The sequence below is a fragment of the Antennarius striatus genome, chromosome 24, assembly GCF_040054535.1.
Source record: "Antennarius striatus isolate MH-2024 chromosome 24, ASM4005453v1, whole genome shotgun sequence".
In the NCBI taxonomy this organism is placed as follows: Eukaryota; Metazoa; Chordata; class Actinopteri; order Lophiiformes; family Antennariidae; genus Antennarius; species Antennarius striatus.
The window spans coordinates 4807161-4828079 of NC_090799.1; the positions used below are offsets into that span (position 1 = coordinate 4807161).

Below are 20919 nucleotides of genomic sequence, written 5' to 3' on the forward strand. Positions count from 1 at the left end.
GATTGTGATATTTATAGTTAATTACTGTACTTTAACAACAGTAAGGTTAAAGTGAGGTGACAGTCCAGCAGTCATTCAAAAAGTATCCTCTACCTCCTTACCTGTAGGTGGCAGTCAGGTCAAATATATGTGATGAAGGAGATTGAAAGTAAAACACAATAAATACATAGAAAAGCATTTTATTAAAGAAGCAGGATGGTTTACTTTCCTATAATCTGCATAATCATTACGTACACATTATGCCATGTACATGGCAGCTTCAGTTGGGTGTTAAATGTTTGTTTTTTTTAAATTCATGTGCAGGAAGGAATCCACTCTGAGAAAACAGTAAAAGAAGGGGATCATATTCTGTACCTATTTTTGAAGTTAAAAAAAAAAATGTTGACAACTACGAAAAATTTCTTCATGAAATGGAACTTTAGCCAGGTTACAATAACGAAATAAACACTAACGTTATTAAAAATTTAGACGTTAAAGCTTTCAGTTTCATGTTTCCCTTATAAGTATTAAGATTTAAGTTTTCGCTTCGAAATTCCAGCAAATAGTCATGTCCTAACATAGGAATTGAGAGGCTGATGATGACCTATATATGAGCTGAAGCACAGGTAAAACTACAGCACCTATCAGGTTTGGTGGATCAATTTATTTAAAATGTGGACTGAAAACTTCTCATGAACTTAATGTTGAACTTTTTATTGACACTGAAAAAATAATTACCATATCCAAAAGCTTTTTTATTTTACTTTAAAGAGATAATCGAGGTCAAGTCCAATTGATGGACAAAAAACATGGAGCTTAACAACAAACCTCACAAGAACACTACCAACAACAGTCTCGGTTACCTGTCTAACAGGCTGAAATAGATTTATTTTCAGAACATGAATAGCCCAAATGAAAATGTACATTATTACCCACTACGTTCTATAAATATGGACATTCATTAAGAAATATTTACATTTTTAAAGAAAAATCTGATATTTATGGCTGATTTGTTATGCGGTGACAAGAAGTGAGGTTGTTGTGGTTGTGATTGTTTCTTGATTCGCCTCTCATGTAGAAGACACAGACGGTGTTTTTATTACGATGGAAAGAAATGTAAACCAGAAGATGCTGATGGTTGCTGCTGACGGTCATAATCCCTGCCATGTACCACCTAAACAAATTAAATATTTTTAAAGGATACATTTATTATTTGAGCTAATTCTCATCAACTTGATGTAACTTGGAAGTAAACTCAGGAGGGAAAGAAATGTAAAAAATACGTAAACTCTTGACTCTTCAAAATAGTTTAAAGTGAAGTCAGATGATTTTTTTTCTTCTCCTTTCTTCACATAAATGTAAGTGCAAACAAATAAAAACTAATTAAATCAAAGTTAAACATTAACAGCGGCTGTAAATAAAGTAAAGGAGTTTTATTTTGTTTGAGTCAGGCTTTTGTCTTGGTAACTGAAATCAGAATCCTATGTATGAGTTGTGTAAGATGAAATGATGTATTTTAATCATTTCCATAGCTGCTACAAATACAAAGTAGAAAAAATATGAATATCGGACCCATATATGTTTGAACACAGGTGAGAAGATCGAAAGCCACAAGTGCTGAAGTCTTAAGATTCTCATTTATACACACACTAGATTACTTTCTTTTTGCATAAATTATATACATATTTCACGTGATTGGGGACATACTGACAACCAGGAGGAGAAGCATGTTGGTTTCTTTTCCTCATTAATAAGGCATGCCATGTAATGTGGCAGCGTGTGACTCACTGACACAGCAGCTTGACTTTACCTTTGCTGGATAAAAAAAAAAGAAGAAAAAAAAAGTCACATTTGCAAAGTTTTTCCTGAAATTGAATCGGTGTTTTACTCTGCATGCTCCCAGAGTTTCACTTCCTGGACTTCAATCCTTTGCGATCCAGCAGTCTGCTGTGATGTCATCAGTAGCTGAGTGAAGTAGAGTGCTTGGAAAGCTCCTCGGAGGTACGGGATTACGTCGTAATTCATTCTTGCCGAATGGGCGGTCTGTGATGTCACAACTGAAATCGTACCTTGTGCTCCGTTGACCAGGGAGTCGGTCGATCCCACCAACGTCACGTCAGATATTTGATAGTCGTCGGTTGCGGGTGGCTCCCAGTGAGGCTCGCAGCCTGGGCTCTTTGGCTCTGTGGGGGAGTTCGTGAAAACAGTCGATTATAAAAAGACGGTGGCGTTTTCTTGACTTAAATAACAGATCACCCCTTCTCCCCAACTTATGTAATCATTATCACTCACTATAATGCTCATACTAAACAAAGTTTGTTTCATACAAAGTTGGCCATGACACAACAATTTTTTTGGAGTTACTCAGCAAAGCACACAGTGTAAAACAAACCTGTAGTGTTCATTGAAGTCCAGTCTGAAGCTTAAGAAACGCAGACTTTCATCTGAACTGGTCATCAGTAGCACCAGAAATTGCTGGACAATACTCTGGGAAAAGGAGAGGGAGGCAAAAAATTTTTTAAAAAAAGGTGTGAGAGGATAATTAAAGACAGCTAATGCTCCGAATGCAAACGCTTCTCCTGCAGGAGGCTCGGGTTTCTACCTGGTAGAAGTGGGTGAGGATGCGGAGCTGAGATCGCATCTTTGGTATGGTTTCCTGAAACTCTTGTATTCTCTTCTTCTCTTCCGCTTCCTGTTCAGCCGTAACTCCCCACTGACCCTGGATCAGCACACAAGCACGTACCAGAAAAACATGTTTGACATTAGAATAGAAAAGACGTTGAGTGATGCACCTTCATTGAACACAGAGGCTCACACATCCCTCCCCGTCGTACCTCCTCTTCTCTCTGTCGTTTCCTCTCTTCGTACTGCAGGCGGAGGCTGAGTTCCTCCAGCGCTGAGCGGTACAGGGCGTCTTGGGCGCTTTGAAACTCGATGATCTGGTCGAAAATGGCTCTCAGCTGGCTCAACAGAGACTTGATGGAAAGACATCAAGAGGTCAAGGGAGAACATGTGGATATGTCACAGTTTCGTTTAAGTTTACTGAAGAGTGTGTGTGTTACCCTGCTGCTACTGTCCAGCAGACATCTGGAGATGATGGTGTCAAGGAAGACTTCATGGGCAGCGATGATGTGGTCAAGATCCTGAGCCTGCTGCACTTTGTTCCAGAGCTCATCCCAGGAGCACTCCAGCACCTAGACAGATACAAACACACTTTACCAAAAGGCTCTTGGTTTGTCTTTTTAGGAAGCGGGAAATGTCGGCGGGGTCGACCTGATGATGGAGAGATACGTCTGTCCATAATTTGTAAAGAAAACCTGCAGTTTCAAATATCCTACAGCGCTAACTGATGTAGCAGACTGTCTCCTGTCGCTACGCTTTTATTTTTATAGTCTGCGATGGTGTAATTTGTCTCACCTCAAAGGTGACGTAATACTGCATTTGGTGGATGAAGTGGACCATCTCTGAGGCCAGGATGTGACACTGATGCAGAACGCCTGACAACTCTGGGATGGGGGGGGGGGGGGGCAAAAACAACACAGGTTAGAAATATCTTTCCGAGGAAGAAATATCTATTTTGAATTACAGGTTTACGTCGTTAATACGTTACTTCCACGTATGTGGAAAAATGATGTCGGTCAAATTAACTGAATTGAATAAAATTGAAAAAAAACCCCAAACCAATTCCCAGTTCTGTATTGTATTTATGATTGCGTTTTTACGTAATTATATTTGGTTAATACAAATCTATTTTAAGATTACAAGCAAAATAATTTTTATTTTTTAATCTAGTTCAGAAAAAAATGTTAATTAATAGATAAAATTTGGTGATGTTTACCGCTTTAATTATGAATGAATGATAAAATAAAAGGTTATAAAACAAATACAGGAATAACTACTTTGCAATAGTAAAAAATAAACAACAAACATTTTTAAAGTTACCAATACGTACATTTAACAATTTACGTATTTGGTGCTTTACATTGAGGACGCAGATGTCTGTCAACGGCTGACTGGCTGTTGTTGTTGGACGAGTTTATAAAATTGATGGACGGTTCCTTGAAATGTTTTCATCTTTTTCTTCTCCTCAAAGATTAAATTACAAGGAGCAAAAGTTAATCGTGAATCATGAGTGACTTTACATACGATACGTACGTATTTTAATATGATTATATATTTTTATTTTTTACTGTGTAGTTACATATTATGTGTTTTTAACTGTTTACTTGTGATTTTATGATTCTAATATTTGTGGCAGACAGACGTAAAGTCGAGTAAAATGAGGTAAACTTTTTTTTTTCTGTGTATTTTTTCTTGAAAGCCGTGGTATAATAAAGAACGACGTCACTTGAAACTACATAAGCCGAGGTATTCCTGTATTTTTTAATCTTGTTACTGTTAATTATTATTATCCATATAATATTTCTATACTATTTAGACTTCTTCATTCAAAGCGAAGCCAGAATTCTGAATGCAACCCCCACTCGTATAAAAATACAATCAAGTACCGTGATACAAAATGAACATGACATATGTGACAAAGAAATAAGTAGTACGTAAGAATCATTTTTTGTACCAGGCATAGTTTTGAGCAGCTTGGCGTTACACATCTGTCCCTTCCAGATGTCTGTCAGGATGTATTCCATTCTCTTGGCTCTCCACAGAAAATTAAACGCGCGCAGGTAGTGGGCCATACACTCCCTTGTAAATACCTGAAATACAAACACACCGCTACACAGTTACACACACTGACAGCATCAACTATGCAACAGATATGGAAAAATAACACAATGTGTTGGGCACTACGTTGAAAGTGTCTGATACCGTAGAAATGGGTCCGTCGACGTGGTAGTCCAGACTGAAGACATCCCAGCCTGTGTCACCAGGAGACACCTGGAGCCAACAAAACACAGGCTTAGCTGCCACAGCAGACATTCAGATTCTACTTTGACATCACACGAAAACACAGACACACACATACACAGACACAGACACACTACCTCTAGCAGGCGCACATCCAGTCTCTTGAGGATCTCTGCGTTGTCAAACTGGGCGTTTGTGGCTCTGACGGCCGTCTCCAAGATACCAGTCAGGTTGTGTTGGTACAAAGTGGTGGCAGGACGTGCCAGCTCAGGTCTGGGACAAAACGATTCGGATACAGTACGATTACATTTTATTTATGACTTATATAACCTAATATTCTTGTATTTATGCATGTAGCACATCAGATGTGTTAGGAAACAGAAGACATATTCAAAATGTGCGATGCTCACTTCAGCAGGTCCATGAGGTGTCGGATGAAGTCTCCTTGGCCCAGAAGCAAGTAACGCCTCATGGCCTGAAGGTGCTCCAGCAGCAGGTAATTGCGGTTGAGGACGTCCAGCAGGTATTTGCTGGTGTCGAAGTAGGCGGCATCGATTTTCTCTTGGAACGCCCCCTCCAGGTCCGAAAGCAGCTCAGCAGCTGTAAGAGACAGCAGGAGTCAAGTGTTAGCCTTTCTAGGATAAACCTACACATCAGAGACGCCCCCCAGCAACCCGCACGAACGAGCAGCGGGGGACAGTGGGTGGATTTATTTATTATTTATAAACTACGAAATTAATAAAATTCATTGTGGATTTAATGACATCTAGTGGTGAGGTTGCACACTGCGATCAAATAATTACGTGTTTCTGCTTGGTTTTTCTCTATTCGCATTATTATTGCTCTTCGATATTCTCTTTTTCACCTATTATTAAAATGTATGTAAATTTGAAAATAATTATATAACATTAACTTGCTAAAATGTCTGATTGTAGAAAAAAAAACAACTAAAATTTTCTTTGTTCTTTCCCTTCCTCCTGAGAGATCGAGTGTGAAGAAAACATCGTGGTTCTTCAACAGATGCAGTAAAAGCCATGGATCACACTGGTCAGATGAAGTCCTACAGACCAAATCAATAGAATAGTGCTAAGTATAACTTTTTCCTCTTCATAATCAAGAGGAAGGGAGGAGGAGGTCAGGGAGTGGTAAGAGCATCGATAACTGCCAGCCGTCTACTCGGCAACATCAATATGACAACATTGATAGAATGAGGACAAACAAGGAAGCTCTTTATTGGTCATTTATATCATTAGTTTCCAAACAACTCTTAAAACACCAATAAACTAATAAATCATCAGAAGCAGCAACGTGCTGCTGCTTTTTTTTTTTTTCTTCATGTTCCTCCTACTTTGGACTCACATTTAAAGAACATATTTACACTAAACCAGGCTGACTGGAGTAATAACTGAAAGTGACCCTCTTACCGTCTTTGGGTGTGTCTGCAGAGTTGGATGCCGGCGTGATTTTGCCCGGTGGCGTTCTGTCATGACAGACCTGATGCAGGAAGTTGATGGATTTGCCAATCAGCAGAACCTAGAAGGGACAGACTGATAACGTCAAACAGTGGACTAGAGGTAATAAATGGATAAAGTCGTCACATGAATATTAGATTTTATGTTTGTAGCTGGATGTGCGCTGCAATGCCCTGTATAGTGGTGGATACAGAGTTAGGTATGTGTGTGTGTGTTCTTGTATGGGTGTGCACACCTTGAGGGCCTGATCCATGGTGAAAAACGAAGGGATCATGGACTTCCTGAGGGAGTACTTGTCGTGCCACAGACGATCCGCTTTCACGTTGGGATCTGACGCTACAAAGAACTACACACACAAAACACCCGCCATTTCAAATAAAACTGGAAGTGTTCGCTCCCCAACAGAAAAGAAATGATTACACAGCCTATGAAACCTCATCCTGAATGGATTTTAATGAATCGTTTGACGTTTATTTATTTACTGCTCAGGCCTTGTTGAAATGAATTTTAACGGTCGCTAACATGAGACCGTGTCTACAATGATGAGGACTTTTAAATTTAAATCTATAGCTTTTAGAATTTTGTAGTAGAACCACCATTGCAGAAGACTTGTGATGTCATGTTAAACATAAATAAAAAATATACCATACTATAAAAAAGTGATCATTGTGTCATTTTTTGACATTTACTCAACAGAAAAAAATACAAAGACAATATAATTAATATTTAACCTCATCAATTTAATTGATTTTTTTGAATGAATTATTGCATAAGTACAATTTAATGACAAGTACAAACAACCACTACACTTACCTTTTAATATTTTACATATCTGTTCATTGTGTATTTTAGCATTAGTGTTGGATTTCTGTGTATTAAGTCTGGTTTTTTTTCTCTTTGCACTCTGCATTTCTTTTTTGTGCACCAATCCTGCTTTATGCGCCTTTAATTGCCCCTTGGGGATAAATTCAATTTTTTTACATTTGAATTTGAACAAGTTGAGATAAATCATACTTTGTTTAAAGAAATTAGAAATTTTTTTTACAATCTCTCTTTGTCATAATTTACTTTGGTTTATTTCATCAATTTTACATTAAACCCACTGAACGTTGGTCAAGTAATTTTTGTGCAATCTTGACAATAAACTCAAATAAAAATAACACAAACACCATTGGAAACAAACTGCATTGCAGACTTGTTTATATTGCTTTCTTACATTTCAGTTACTGCTGCGTCACAACAGAACCAAAAACACTTCAATTGACACAAGTATTAAACGTGTTGTTTGTTGTCTCTCCGATCTCTGAGGAAACTTTGCCCCTGAAAGGTGCAATAACTGTCCCTGTGTTCTTAAACGCAGCACTTAGGACCAGTGTCCGCTGAAGACAAATGGTTTATGGAGGACACATTAATAGTGTGAGCGAGAGAGAAACAAGACTGGAGCAACACAAAGGGCAGGGAGAAATAAAGGAGAAACATTCATCACAAGGTTCTCCATTACCCTCCTCTCATCAGTCCTCATTTTAGACGCCGTCTCTCACCCCTCTGTTTTTATTTCTCCCTCTCTCAGTAATGTTCTCTCTCATCGAGGTCGAATGTCGTAGCAGCTGGACAAAATGATGTTACAGAAATGACTTCCAAATTCTGACTGGACTTCTTGGAAGCAGCAGAGAACCGGCTTGATATTCTTTGGACAGACTGGATGAAGATGTGTGTATATGTGTACCTCGTGGTAGGTGTCCTCCAGCTCTCCATCGTAGATCCACCTGTACAGGAAGTTGAGGATGGGGTGCGACACCAGGCTGAGGATGTGTTGAACCAGCGCTCTCATCTGCGGGTCTCCGGTTTTCCCGTAAGAGTGAACGGCTGATGCCAGCTCTCCTCCTTTCCGACCTGACGGCGTGAAAGTAATCAGAATGAACCGATGCTTTTATTCAGTCAAAGCAAAATTAAAAACAGTGTCGTCACCCCCCCCCCCAGAAATCCAAGCGTACACGTCCTAACACACCTTGGCAGAAATCGACAAGTGCAGCCAGCGTTTTGAGTCGCACTTTGGGGTCGTACATCCAGACTAGAAGCCTTCTGAGGGTCAGACTGCTCTCTGTGCACACACTGACGCCCTGCTCATCCTCTACCTGCAACTGAAACACACCCATACTGTTTTACCTGACATGCTAACATCATCCTCCACGTTTTCAGAGTTCTTTAGTTATGTATTTGCTTTTATTTTAACAGCACATATCCTGTGACTACTTGCTAAATTAAACTGTAAAACTTCTGCTTTACAGTTAAAGCAGAAGGAAATGTTGGGTTTGTACATCAGAATATGCAATAAAGTATATAGAGCACTACTTCATCAGGTCATAGCCTCAATATTCATTGCATTATCTTTTATTTGTTTAACTTATAATTTTAAGCACCAGGTAAATTTTTTTAAAAAATCATGGGGAGTGAAATGGGATTTTTCCCCCCCAAAAAAGCTTTTAAATTTAAATATTTTTGAAGCTACTTTTATTATCTACCTTGAAAACAAGACAATTACAATCGTCTCATCTTCATGAAGATGGAGGGGTATACAGTAATACCTCGAGATACAAGGAACTAATTCTTTTTTTAAATTGTTTACTGAAGTTGAAAGTCAAACAACATTTTCCCATTTTAAATAACTAAAACCAATCTAATCTGCTCTAGCGCTATAAAAAAAAAGAAGCCCCAAAAGTCACAAGAACAAATAAGCTACGTCTTTACTCTGTGCCAAGCAAAGAAGATCTGGTCTCAGTTATTGTTGTATCCTTCCGCCAACTAGCGGTTGAGTCCCGAGGCACGGCTCGTATCTCAGATTTGCTCGTATATTGAACAAAAATATGGCTCCTATCTCAAATAACTGGTATCTCAAGGTACTAATATGATAATCTAACTTTACAGTACTTCTCAATGACATTCATTCTACATTTTTCTGGGGCTGTTTGCTTCGTGTACCTGCGAGTGGAGGACGGACAGCAGCCTGTAGTATTCCTTCAGCTCCAGATGTAGCGCGGCGCAGAAGCTCTAAGGGCAGAAGGATGAAACAAGAGTAAAACAGACATGAGAGGGAAAAACAGGCACAACAGCAGCACGTCTTCAGCTTGGGACTCACCTGACCAACCAGTCCAAAGGCCCGGTCCAAGCTCCTGGCATCGGTGTACTTTCTGACTTTGTTGTGGAGCCAGCCGAGCTCAGCCAACCTGCTGCTGGTGTCCCTCAGGGACTTACACAGAACCACCTGGTGAAGATGAAAAGTTTTTTCTTAGTTTTTCCTAACCACAATGGAAGATAAAGATGAAAATGGCCTAGGTAGGTTTCAGGAACACAACAACATATTTAAAGGATTTAGTCCAATGTGAACATTCTGCAAAACGTAACATTTAACACCCCATACAATCAGATTTCACATCATGACAAAATAACTCAGCAAATATCAGACTAAATGAACGGTTTGCTCTGATGTCGGACGTCATGTGGTGCTTTCGTCTTTCTTGTTGTCGCTTCATCTGTAGCATTTCATCCGTTTATCCACATCTCTGTAAACTTATGTATATATATTCATGGAGACGTTCACCAACATCGAGACTGAACACATTTCAGGTCAGGGTTGATTCATTTAAAAAAAAAAAAAAAACATTGACAGGGTTGTCCCCCCCTGCTAGGAGATACATGATGTTTTGAGTCTCCTGGGGATAATTGATGCTCAGATATAAGTAGGAACCAATGTTGGCTGGGTCATGTTTCTGCCTGGAAGCATTCACAGGTTTTTGTCAGCTGCTATTTGATGTTGGTCAAGTTAACTTCCCAACTGAATGGAAATAAAACAGAGTAATCAAACATAAAGCGGTCTGTTAGATACAAACTAACGCTACTCTTATTGAATGTTAGCTACAAGTGACGCAGATCCGACTGTCTTCATCTCAGGTTTTTACCTTAATCAGGTTTTTTTACTGCTTCCATGCACACAAAGAATCATTTAGCGTCCACAAGAACACAAGTGCTTTATTAGATATAATACTAATAGCACTGAAAATGCAATGTCTGGATGGTTATCAATGAAGGTATTTCTAGTACCTTCCATGGGGAGAAATACGATACATCCATACCCTCAGTCTTAAACATGCATCTCAATCGATACGTTTCTCACGCTCACACATCCTCAAAGTCAAAGTAATTAGAGTTTAGATAAATACAGATTATCCTCTAGTGAATAAAACTTCCAAGTCCAAGGAGCTTTGCTCAGAGACATTGAGCCTGAAATATCCCAAACCTTGACTCAGTGATCTCTGGTCTCAGCGGCTCCTTCTCCATCAGGACAGTGACAGTAGATTGACCACAAGGCTAAGTTTAGTATTACTGAGTGACTGAGGCTCCGGTTATATCTGAAGCCTTCTTATCAATACTACGGAAGAGGAGGAGGGATTAAAAGGAATTGACACAAGAGAAAGAGGGAAAAAAGAAAAGAGAGATCAATGTGGCTTCGAGCCAAAAAGCTTCGTATTGATCTGTTGAATCTTTCTTTCAAAGTCCAATTAACAACAATACTCATGATGTCGTATCATCATCTCTAAATGTATGGCGGTCATTACTTTAATGTGAAAACAGGTCCTCCTCAAAAGACAATAGATGGGTTTCATCTGGGTCATGGTTGAATTCAATGAAGTCTCTTTTTTAGTTTGAACCGATCACATTCTGGGATGAACAATCAGAGATTTCCACAGCATGAGGACACAGCGGTTACTAAAATAACTAGTAATAAGTATATTTTAATGGTATGATAAGCATACAATTTTATACCATTACATGCAGACTTGAAATTGAAAATTCACTTTATTTTTTTTTTATACTATTTAGATTTTGAAGTTTTGCGTTTGCTTTCATAATTTATCATTGGCTATATAACTTATAATAATGCACATTATGTCTATTAGTTGATCAAATTGTTTTTATTTCACAATTTAGGGGGTTTGGGGCTGGATTGGATTAAGATGATTTTAATTATTTGAAATAGTGAACTATTGTTTGACTCACGAGATCACGGAACGGATTTAACTCGCATCTCAAGAGACGACTGTATACATGCTAAGTTAATATTATTTGGGTTTCAAAAATGTCAGTTGCGGAAAACAAGACATTAGGATTACCCACATGACATCCTTGCTATTTTTGACACTTTTTTTTAGTGTAAACAAGTCTGAAACCATGTCAAATTGAAGGAAAAACAGAAGAAATGAGCATAACACAAACCAAAAAGACCACATAAAAATCTCCAGCACCATAAACACTTCTCAACACGATCATTTCTGCCCAACCTTAATCTCGCCGTCTGCACAGTAGCAGTTTTTCTAGGCTGGTGATTTTGCCCTGAACTGTAATGTGAGGTTAATCTGGGTGATGTCTGAATGCGTCACATAGGTTGGTGCAGGTTTAACTACCTTGGTGTCTATTTTGTAGCAGTTATCCTGGCTGCTCATTTTGATGAACTTGCCATCAATTCCTTGGAAGACATACAGGATGTCCCGCACCAGCGTGGCCTCGCTCACCTCCCCTGCACCGACAGACAATGAGAATTTAGAGCTCGAGGTGATAAAACTTTTATTAAGACCAACTACAACTCATTAATGATGTCCTGATCAGGCTGCAGCCTGCACAGCATGAAGGCCTGAGGTTGTTCTGGGTGTCTCACCGTCTCTGCGAAGATGGACCACTCTGGCGGAGGTCGCTGGAGGAGCGAGGGGCGGTCGGGTGGCGGGTGGGTTCAGAGCGGAGGAAGAGGAGCAGCTCACAGGAAGAGTCCAGGCCAGCCGGGAGCCCAGAGGCTGAACGGCGCCGCCGGCAGACGGAGGGGGTTGACTGGAAGTCACAGTTTAGGTCAAAATTTATGAAAAAAAACCCCGAACGAATTAAAGCGTTGCTAAATACTGACATGTATTTATTTATAAATTGCAGTAAGACAACAAATCAAATGATGAAAACGAGAAATGTCACCTTCTTTTTTTGAACTTTGTGAATACAAAAAGCAAAAAAACACTGGGAAACAAAGCGAAACACACCTAACACAGATGTTTTACACATCATTTGCTCATGTTTACATATTGTTCGATGCAGGATTCTATAATTTAAAAAAAATTATATCATTCAAAACAATGCAAATAAACAAAAAAGACAGAAAAAAACCACACATTTTTTTTGCATAAACAAAGCACAACCCTGTTTATTTAGGGGATTGATTTATGCCTCAAGACCTTTTTATGTTTGGAGACAGGATTTGCTGTTCCAAGACTAAAAGGTGAGCCCAGAGTGCTCAGTGGTCATTTGGATCTGGATGGCCTGCATTATTAATGAGGATAAATGGAATTAAATGGCCTTCTGATGCCTAATAAAACAGAATTAGAAGAGGTTGAGTGGGAAGTTCATTCTATAGTGTTAACTGATGCTTCCTTTCTCAGACTGTCTCCTCGTGTTTTTACAGGACGAGGATCACATGAATAAATAACCCTCTGTTTTCCAGAAGAGAGCTGCTTAAACACAGCTGACAGGTAAGACTGACTATAATATATTATTAAGATTAAATGTGTTTAAATCAGCTTGTATAGTAGCATGCATGTGTGCTGTGCTCACCCAGACAGCAGAGACTGAGGTGTGGGCGTGGGTCCGTTTAGCGTGTACACGCCCAGGCTGGAGATGCCGCTGGTCCCCACGGTGGATGACAGACCCGCGCTCCTCTCCCCGTAGCTCAAGGCTAGGCTCTGAGGCCTCGTGCAATAGAACGGTGTGGAGTGGGCATCCCTCGGGAGGGCCTGGGCAAAGAGGGCCCCGTAGTTCCCAACCTGGGAAGGACAAAGTCATGGTGAGGAAGATGAGGCTGGGATCATCAAATTTTACAACAAAATAAAATGACATAACCCGGCATAAGAACTGGTATTTTGCTTCTTTCTTTTACGCTGAAGTTGTAGTTTCTTTTCTTTCTTTTTTTTGCAGTTTCCTCACCAGCTCTTTTACCCTGCGCAAAGAAACCTTGCAAACATGTTTGTTTTTTGTTCCTTTTGCTAGTTTGAGAGTTTTAATCTAGCTGTAACGTATTCTGTGCTACCAGCCGAAGCGGCACCGGAATCTGGTAGTTAAAAAAGAAAAGAAAAAAAAAGACATTGCTCAGAATCACTTGATAAATAAAACAGAAATAATATAAGTTCTGTATTCTTTCTGCGTTGCCCGGAACCAATTGACCCACGGACCGGTACGAGTCCGCAGCCCAGGAGTTGGGGAACACTGCCTTAAATCATACTTTTGTTTTTTAGAATAAGAAAATTTTCAAAAACAAAGAGCTAAATGCAAACTAATAAAATCTTCATTATTAAATGTGAGTAAAAGTGAGGCCTTCATTTAACTTGAAAAACTTGATAAGAACATAATCACCAAACTCCAAAACAACGCCAATATGTTGCCTCCCTATCCTGTAAACCACCACAGAAGTTTTAACGTTAAAAGAGCTAACTTTTCAAAAAAGAATCTGGGTGTGTTTTTGTTCCTCACCCTGCTGGACGGTTTGCGGGGGTCTTCAGAGAGGCTCAGCAGCAAGTAGAGAACAGACCAGCGATGCTTCAGAACACTCTGTGAACAGACAAACACATTAGCTAAACAGAATTAGAGCCTTTTTTTTTTTTTTTGTAACCATGCACACAGGTTACACTCAATAAAATGTTTGAGCAGATTTTCTTCTGGAGTAAAATAAAATTCTGAGAGAAGCGTCACAACCAACTTGTGTCTGAAGCTTTCTATGCAACTCTGAGAAGAGGGCAGCATCTGCTTCTCTCCTCTGCTTCAGAACTGAAACAGAACCAGGACAAAAATGAACAATTTGGACTCGCTCTGTCCTTTAATTATGACATACTGGGTATTGCTCCTCGAGGGAAAAACCCTCGACAGTGAGACAGTACTTACGTTCTTTCTTGATCTTCTCTGAGACAAGAAACTCGTCACGTTCAATTGTGGGGGCGTAGTTACTACCGATGACTCGCACTGCATACTGGAACTGGTGGGCAACTTCAGCTGGACAAAATAATAACAACAAACACTTAAAAGCTGATGGCAACAAGCAGCACTTCTCAGTCATGTAAAAATGTGTTCCATATCTTCTCCAGTCAGCAAATATTTTCCCATTTATTTGTACTTAGATGTTTTATAAAATATAATTTTAAACTGGGGTGAATGTACTGTTGCTTTCAAAAGGGTTAAGCACATTAGAATACATTTACTGTAGGAAATACAAAACACCTCTGGGGTTGAAATGCTGAAATATCTATCAACCTCATCAAAGGAGATTTTTTTTTGTGTAAGATTGGGACAATTCCTTCTAATTAAATAAGATCGCCTTATAAAATTATTTCTTAAAGTAGTTTTAATCAAATATAAGCTGACGTCTGCATCCAGATGGGGCCTGCAGCTAGCATGACTAGCGCATCCAATAAGCATTCAGTGTGCCGGTCGGCATGAGAGCTAACAGGTTAGCAAATGAAGGTTGATGGAAACCCTTTACTGACACCAGCAGGAACACTTTAATATAATGACAACGACAAGTAGAGGAATTTTCTGGATGTAAAAAGCCGATGGCCGACAGCTATGTAAGGCGGACTTGTCGCCGCTACGTGCCGCTATCCAAACCCCATTGAAGTGATACCACTAATTTATTTTCATTCTTCCTTATGCTAAAATTGGCATGTGTTTGTTTTCTCACAAGGCCGGTGAAAAGAGATAATAGGTCATCTTCAGTTCGGCATATGTCCAGAAGGCCTAGCAGCTTTAATTTCAGTGAAAATGTTAAGGTTTTTGTCTCACCTTCTATTATAAAATCCACTCCTGATTCAGCCGTGAGAGCAATGTAAAACACTGATTAACATCACTATTTCTTCAACTCATTATGTAAAAGGTAAGCCGAAGTGGTCAGTCAATTGTTAAGTTTGAAGTCATTGTTTTGTTTCTCTGTAAAAAAATCTATATGAACAAGTATGTGAACAAAAACAACAAAGGGAGGAATCTGTGAATGTGGTGTGCGTTGACGTTTCCTTCATACTTGTTCTGAACTAACTGCACTTGAACGGAGCATGCTAGTGCTATATGCTGTAGCTACCTTCGCTTTTCCCCGTGATCCTGCAGCAAAGGCTCTGGAGAAGCACATTGGGTGATTTTTGATCCAGAGTAGCCATAACGATGTGGCTAACTTTACGCGTGTTACCCAATAACTGAATAAATACTGTACTACGGTTTAATACGAACTAACTCCAGGCTTCCACTTCTAGCGGCGCCATTTTGGCCCGTTCAGACAAGCGTACTCCACACAGACAGGATGTAACATCAATTAGCGACATATTTCCTTCAAAGTAAGAGCATCACATTTGCGACACGTAACCTTGCATTACTGTCTGAAAGAATAAATAATTTGTGGAATACTTTCAAAAATTTCTGAGTAAACTGAAATCAATTGATGGAGAGTGGAGCAATTTTCTTAAATTACAGGAAACCTGGTAAATTATAAAAACATTCTGTAGTTTTAATACAAAAAAATCTGAATTAGAAAATTTTATTATTGTACTTTGTAATTTTTTAATTGTTCTTACAAGAACTAACTTTTAAATTTTATTATCAAACATATGAGAAATTTTAAAGCACATATACCAAAAACAAGCAACACTGACAATACCTGATAGTATCTGTAGTATGGGTCAAAGAAATAAGAACAAAAGAAATAAAATGTTAAAAGATTGAAGCATGCATGAAAATATAATTGGACATCAGTGGGAAATTAGTGCTCTAAAAATAAAACTTTATTATTAAAGAATTGCAATTAAATGCTTATCAGACTCTGTTTTATTGTTCTGTCAAATAAGCTGTGGATGTGAATACAAAATTAGTTTTGTGCAGAAATATGTGTATGCATACATGTCTCACTGAAAGGGCTGAAATAGAAGTTTGACAAATACAGCACATAAGAAAAAATACTTTGACATTCCTAATAAAATCAAACGATATTAACAATAAATACAAATTTTGGAATGCATCAATTAAAAATATTCTTGATGTTATAACACAGTGGACTGTATCATATTCATTGTAAATTAATTTCCGTTTTATCACAAAACCTTTACAGAGTAAATTTAACATCTTCAGAAAGGCGTTTAATTTGAAAGTCTGAACCGGATACGGTAGTTGTTATTTTAATAACTTTGGACTAGTGTTTCAACTGAACCCGCCGAAAAGCGTCTCCAGGAAACAGGATGGACGAATGAATGAAAACATTTCCCTCTTGAAACAAAGCTCGACTGATCGTAGTTCTGACCCCTCTGGTCTCGCAAACATTTTCAAACTGATCCGCTCCATTTCACGCATTCATTATTTTCATTTGATTCTTGCAGTTGTAAAAATAAAAAAAAAAGTATTGAAGAGTTATGTATTGTTATTTTTCTTTTTTAATAGCTTTTATTTTTCAGTGATTTTGATTTCCCTTGTGGGCCACATAGAATACCTTCTGTTTTTCTGCCAGACCGGTGAACTTTCAGATAATTTAGACATCAAAACGATTAAAGATTATAGATCCCTTTCTTAGTCCCCCCTAGGGGAAATTATCTTTCCACTCTCGTTAGTAATCATTACACATATGTATATATTTCCAGCATTAATTAAATTGATTAATTTAATTAGATTTTTTAAGTAAAAAAAACATACACGTTCATATTTATATATAATTGGGTGTTATTTAAAGTATTTAATTACCTGAAACCTAACAATTACGCACCAAAAGACTCCTGTGCGCATGAGCTCACCGTCTGTCAGCGGAGAGGAGGAGCGCGCCTGTCCGAGCCTGCAGGAGCCGCCGCCACTCCTCCCACCTCCCGTAAAGCCTGTTAACTGTCTCCTGTAGGTGAGATCAGGATAAAAGTTGTTGGGAGCAGTACTGTGAAAACCTTTTTCTTGTTCACGAAAAAAAGAAGGGGGGGTGAAAGTCATGGAAAGAAGACATTTCAAAAGAAGTTAGCGCTTCAACGTTAAGAAAAACCCTTCTGAAAGGAGCGTCGGGAGAGGAAGAAGGAACAGGATGGGCATGGATTTCAGCACTCTTCGAACCCTCATCAGCAGATATGTAAGTTTGTAAAGCCTCCTGTGTGTGTAGGTTCTAAGGGTGTGTTTTTCCCTGGTTGTTTGTTCTCTATAGACCAAACATCTTTACATTTTATGAAGAAAAACAACCCTACGAGCTTTTTTCTTGGGTTTCAAATTCCGTCGGAGTCGCTACTCATTCAGATTGAGTTTCACCCACGAAAGGGTGTGGAAAGAAGCACATTGGCAAATCAGTGGGAAACTGCGAATATTTCTTCTGCGTGGAAAAACTAAAGAAACATCTTTTTAAAATAAGAAATCATAGCTTTTTCCTTGACTTAAGTTTATTTCCGCTGACGCCAATTTGAAGCAAACACAAGACACTTTCAAATGGAATTCCTCTTTTGTCTTTTTTCTTTTTTTACACTTTTGTGATTCCTTTTTATCTTGATAATTTAAATGTAAAGCGGCATCATAAAAATCCATATAATAAAAGTGCTGTTTTGGTGAAGTTTTTATTTTTCTTGAATTAAAAAAAACCCCCATCTTGAATAAACATTTGGACGTGGTCCTAAGAGAAATCCCATGTCAGCAGATTGTGTTCAAAAATCTGATTTTTGAATGAGAATTGACGCACTTTGGTGTTTCGTTGGCATCTTAAAACTTAAACTATTGCCCGTTATTTTCAAATACACCCGGATTTACCTTCATTCCAACTAGACAAAAAGTGTGTATAAGTGTATAAGTAATGCCAACTTGTCATAGTGATGTAGACAGTATTCTTATGATGCTGCCAAGTCATCATCAACTCTAAATAAATGACATTGGTGCGCTTTTGGTGCACAAAGGTAGTCATAGTTTTTTGAGGGTTTTTTTTTGGTAGGTGCAATTTGTTTTGCATCACATTTTGGTGCAACTCACTCGCATTTGTATTGCTTTACCTCCTTGTTGAGCGAGACTACAAATTGAGCAGTCAGTCACATAAATTATGTAATCCACTTGTTTTCTCTCTGCTAGTCCAATCAATGAGCAGTGGTGGAGTGGGCTGTTGCATTAGACTCCACAGTAATGTGCTTGACGATAATCCAGACATGAGACCCAGTGGGGTTTATATTCCAGCTCAACATTCAGCTGAGGCTTTGACTCCTTCCGGAATGGCTGTCAAACTCAAGCCCCCTCTGTGTGGATGAAATAAAATTGTAGTGATATGCTGAATACTTAAGATTAGAGTAGGACAATTTATCTGACTGTCAATACCAGGTCTTTAGGAAATTTCAGTCAATAACAGGAGCCAGCACTATGATGGAGGATACTCTGTCTGACCACATCTGTAATCTAAATGCAGTCTTGTTTAAAAGCCTAGTCTGTCCATTAACTATGATTTAAGACATTCCCATGCTTCTGTGGAATGTTGGTGAGATCTAGATCTAAAGATACCCGACTTGATATGGTAAGAATCTGTCACATGTCTGACTCCTTCCTGAATGGCTGTTAAACTCAAGCTTTAGACTGTTTTTCATTTAATCTCGGCTTCACCGCTGCATTTTGGTTGGTTTGCTTTTTTAGACAATTAGACATAATCTACTGGACAGATTTCTACAGAACCCGATGGATGGACGGACCAATCTAATGTTTGTTTTGTCCATCCATCATCATCTACTCATCCGTAGTTGGGTCAAAGCAGCTTCAACAGGGAACCCCAAAATTCCCTTTCCCCGGCCACATCCACCAGCTCTGACTGGGTGATCCCAAGGCGTTCCCAAGACAGTGTTGAGATAAATTCCCTTCACCTGGTCCTGGGTCTGCCCTGAGATGTCCTCTCAGCTGGACGTGCCTGAAACACCTCCCCAAGGAGGCGCCCATGGTGGCATCAGCACCAGATGCCCCAAACCACCTCAGCTGACTCCTTTCTACACGGAGGAGCAGCGGCTCTACTCTGAGCACACCGCGAATACATGTTTTCTCTGGCGGATGGCTGGTGTCTCCCTTAGAGATAGGGTGAGAAACACACACCTTGACTATGCAGTATCAAACATTGTCTTGCCAATCATCTCAAGTGTTAGGCTTCCTCTGATGTGATTATGACAATACTGTGATGAAGACTGGCTGAGGCCACACTTTGTCCTCCTGCAGGCTCATTTGGTATCGAGACTCTGCCACGAGGTCACACAGTGAGACGATGTTATGCAAGCCAATGGCTATCCAGTGTAACGGATCCAATTATAATCTTCCTGGGCTGTCACTCCTATCGTAGCTGAATCAGAATGAAACATAATCACAGTGACTTGTAGGAATACTGAGACTCTGTGTACATGTGTACATGTACTGCACTGATTCTGTTGCTCACTTGTCAGCCCAATTGTACATGGAAATTTATTTTTTACAAAATACGGTGACATTGGTCATGTAAAACATCTTCATTTGTTATATCAGAAGTTACAGATCTTCTCTATTCCCTCCGTGTCTCTTATGTCTGTAATGTTTGACATTAGACTATTTGCTACAGAAGTTCACATTTAAATGTAGTTATAGCAAATAAAATTTATTTAAAATCTATCAACCTTAACCTCTAAGATTTGACTTGAAAGTTTTTCCCATACAGGGATGTTAGAATGAAACACTAGAATTAAAAATGTAAACAAAGTAAGTTTCATTTAGCGAAATAAATATTATATAGGTGCTAAATACAGTCAGAGTTTTCTTCTCCCGTGTAATTCGCAGTTGTACAACTTGGCATTAGCTGTCAGTGTTTAAACTTATAGCTTCACTGTTTGGGACATAAATTAAATTTCCTTTTTTTTCTGACTCAGAACAAGTGAAACTGTGTAATGTGCGTGTGTGCGTGTTTTTGTCTATGTGTATGTGTATGTGTATGCATATGTGTATGTGTATGTGTGTGTGTGTGTGTGTGTGTGTGTGTGTGTGTGTGTGTGTGTGTGTGTGTGTGTTAAAAGCAGCCAGGCAGCATTCCTCTGCTCCTGAATAATCTGGATTCCAGGACAGGAAGTGTCTCTCCACTCCGTCTGGCTTCTCATACAGCAGTGGATTAAAGGGTTACTGATGTTCACTATACCTTCTCCCTCTTAATCCATTTTACAGCTTTACCCTAACTCCCAATCTAATCCAGTCGCTGGTCCTCTACTCCTTGTTGCCCACCCACTGTAGTCTTCAATATACGTATGTAAACAGATCTATGTAAAAGAAGCTAAGTTAGCTGTTGGACCAGCTACTGGTTCTCATATATTTCATGTACTTAGTACTGGTTAGTCAGTGGGGCGGTGGAACGGTAGCCAGGTGACTCAGAGGCTAGCGGATCACATGAACTCCTTTGCTCCGTCTAGTTGTCAATAATTTATAACTAGACTGGCAGACAATGTGGACTGACGTCTATGTGGTCTTTAAGGGAGTCTTCAGCGTTGTGGATCCTCATTTTAGGGTCCAGGGACACCCGGGGGTGCTATGTGAGATCCTGTGGGGTCACCGGCAGAAT

General features: G+C 39.2%; 2 protein-coding genes across 3 annotated transcripts in view; one reads left to right on the forward strand and one right to left on the reverse strand.

Annotated features, from left to right (window-relative positions):
* On the reverse strand, window positions 1–15649 carry tubgcp3 (tubulin gamma complex component 3). 2 transcript variants are annotated; one of them, XM_068309276.1, is made up of 23 exons: window positions 15466–15649; window positions 14280–14387; window positions 14098–14165; window positions 13872–13949; window positions 12960–13168; window positions 12025–12191; window positions 11774–11886; window positions 9451–9576; window positions 9294–9362; window positions 8323–8449; window positions 8041–8207; window positions 6550–6660; window positions 6267–6375; window positions 5253–5442; window positions 4980–5115; window positions 4804–4872; window positions 4556–4691; window positions 3397–3485; window positions 3042–3173; window positions 2814–2954; window positions 2582–2698; window positions 2372–2466; window positions 1–2162 (listed from the first exon to the last, which is right to left on the reverse strand). In XM_068309276.1, exons 1-23 carry the CDS (start codon window positions 15539–15541, stop codon window positions 2096–2098), a joined length of 2700 nt encoding a protein of 899 aa, XP_068165377.1. In that variant the 5' UTR covers window positions 15542–15649; the 3' UTR covers window positions 1–2095. The 2 variants fall into 2 exon arrangements, with proteins under 2 accessions (XP_068165377.1, XP_068165376.1); XM_068309275.1 differs by having other exon boundaries at window positions 2–2162; window positions 8323–8455.
* A 1617-nt stretch (window positions 15650–17266) lies between these two features.
* The window catches only part of atp11a (ATPase phospholipid transporting 11A), a 30982-nt gene continuing 27329 nt past the window's right edge, over window positions 17267–20919 (forward strand). Inside the window, exon 1 of the mRNA XM_068309191.1 lies at window positions 17267–17472. Coding sequence (XP_068165292.1) covers window positions 17428–17472 — 45 coding nt within the window. The 5' untranslated portion in view covers window positions 17267–17427. The remainder of the gene's footprint in view (window positions 17473–20919) is intronic.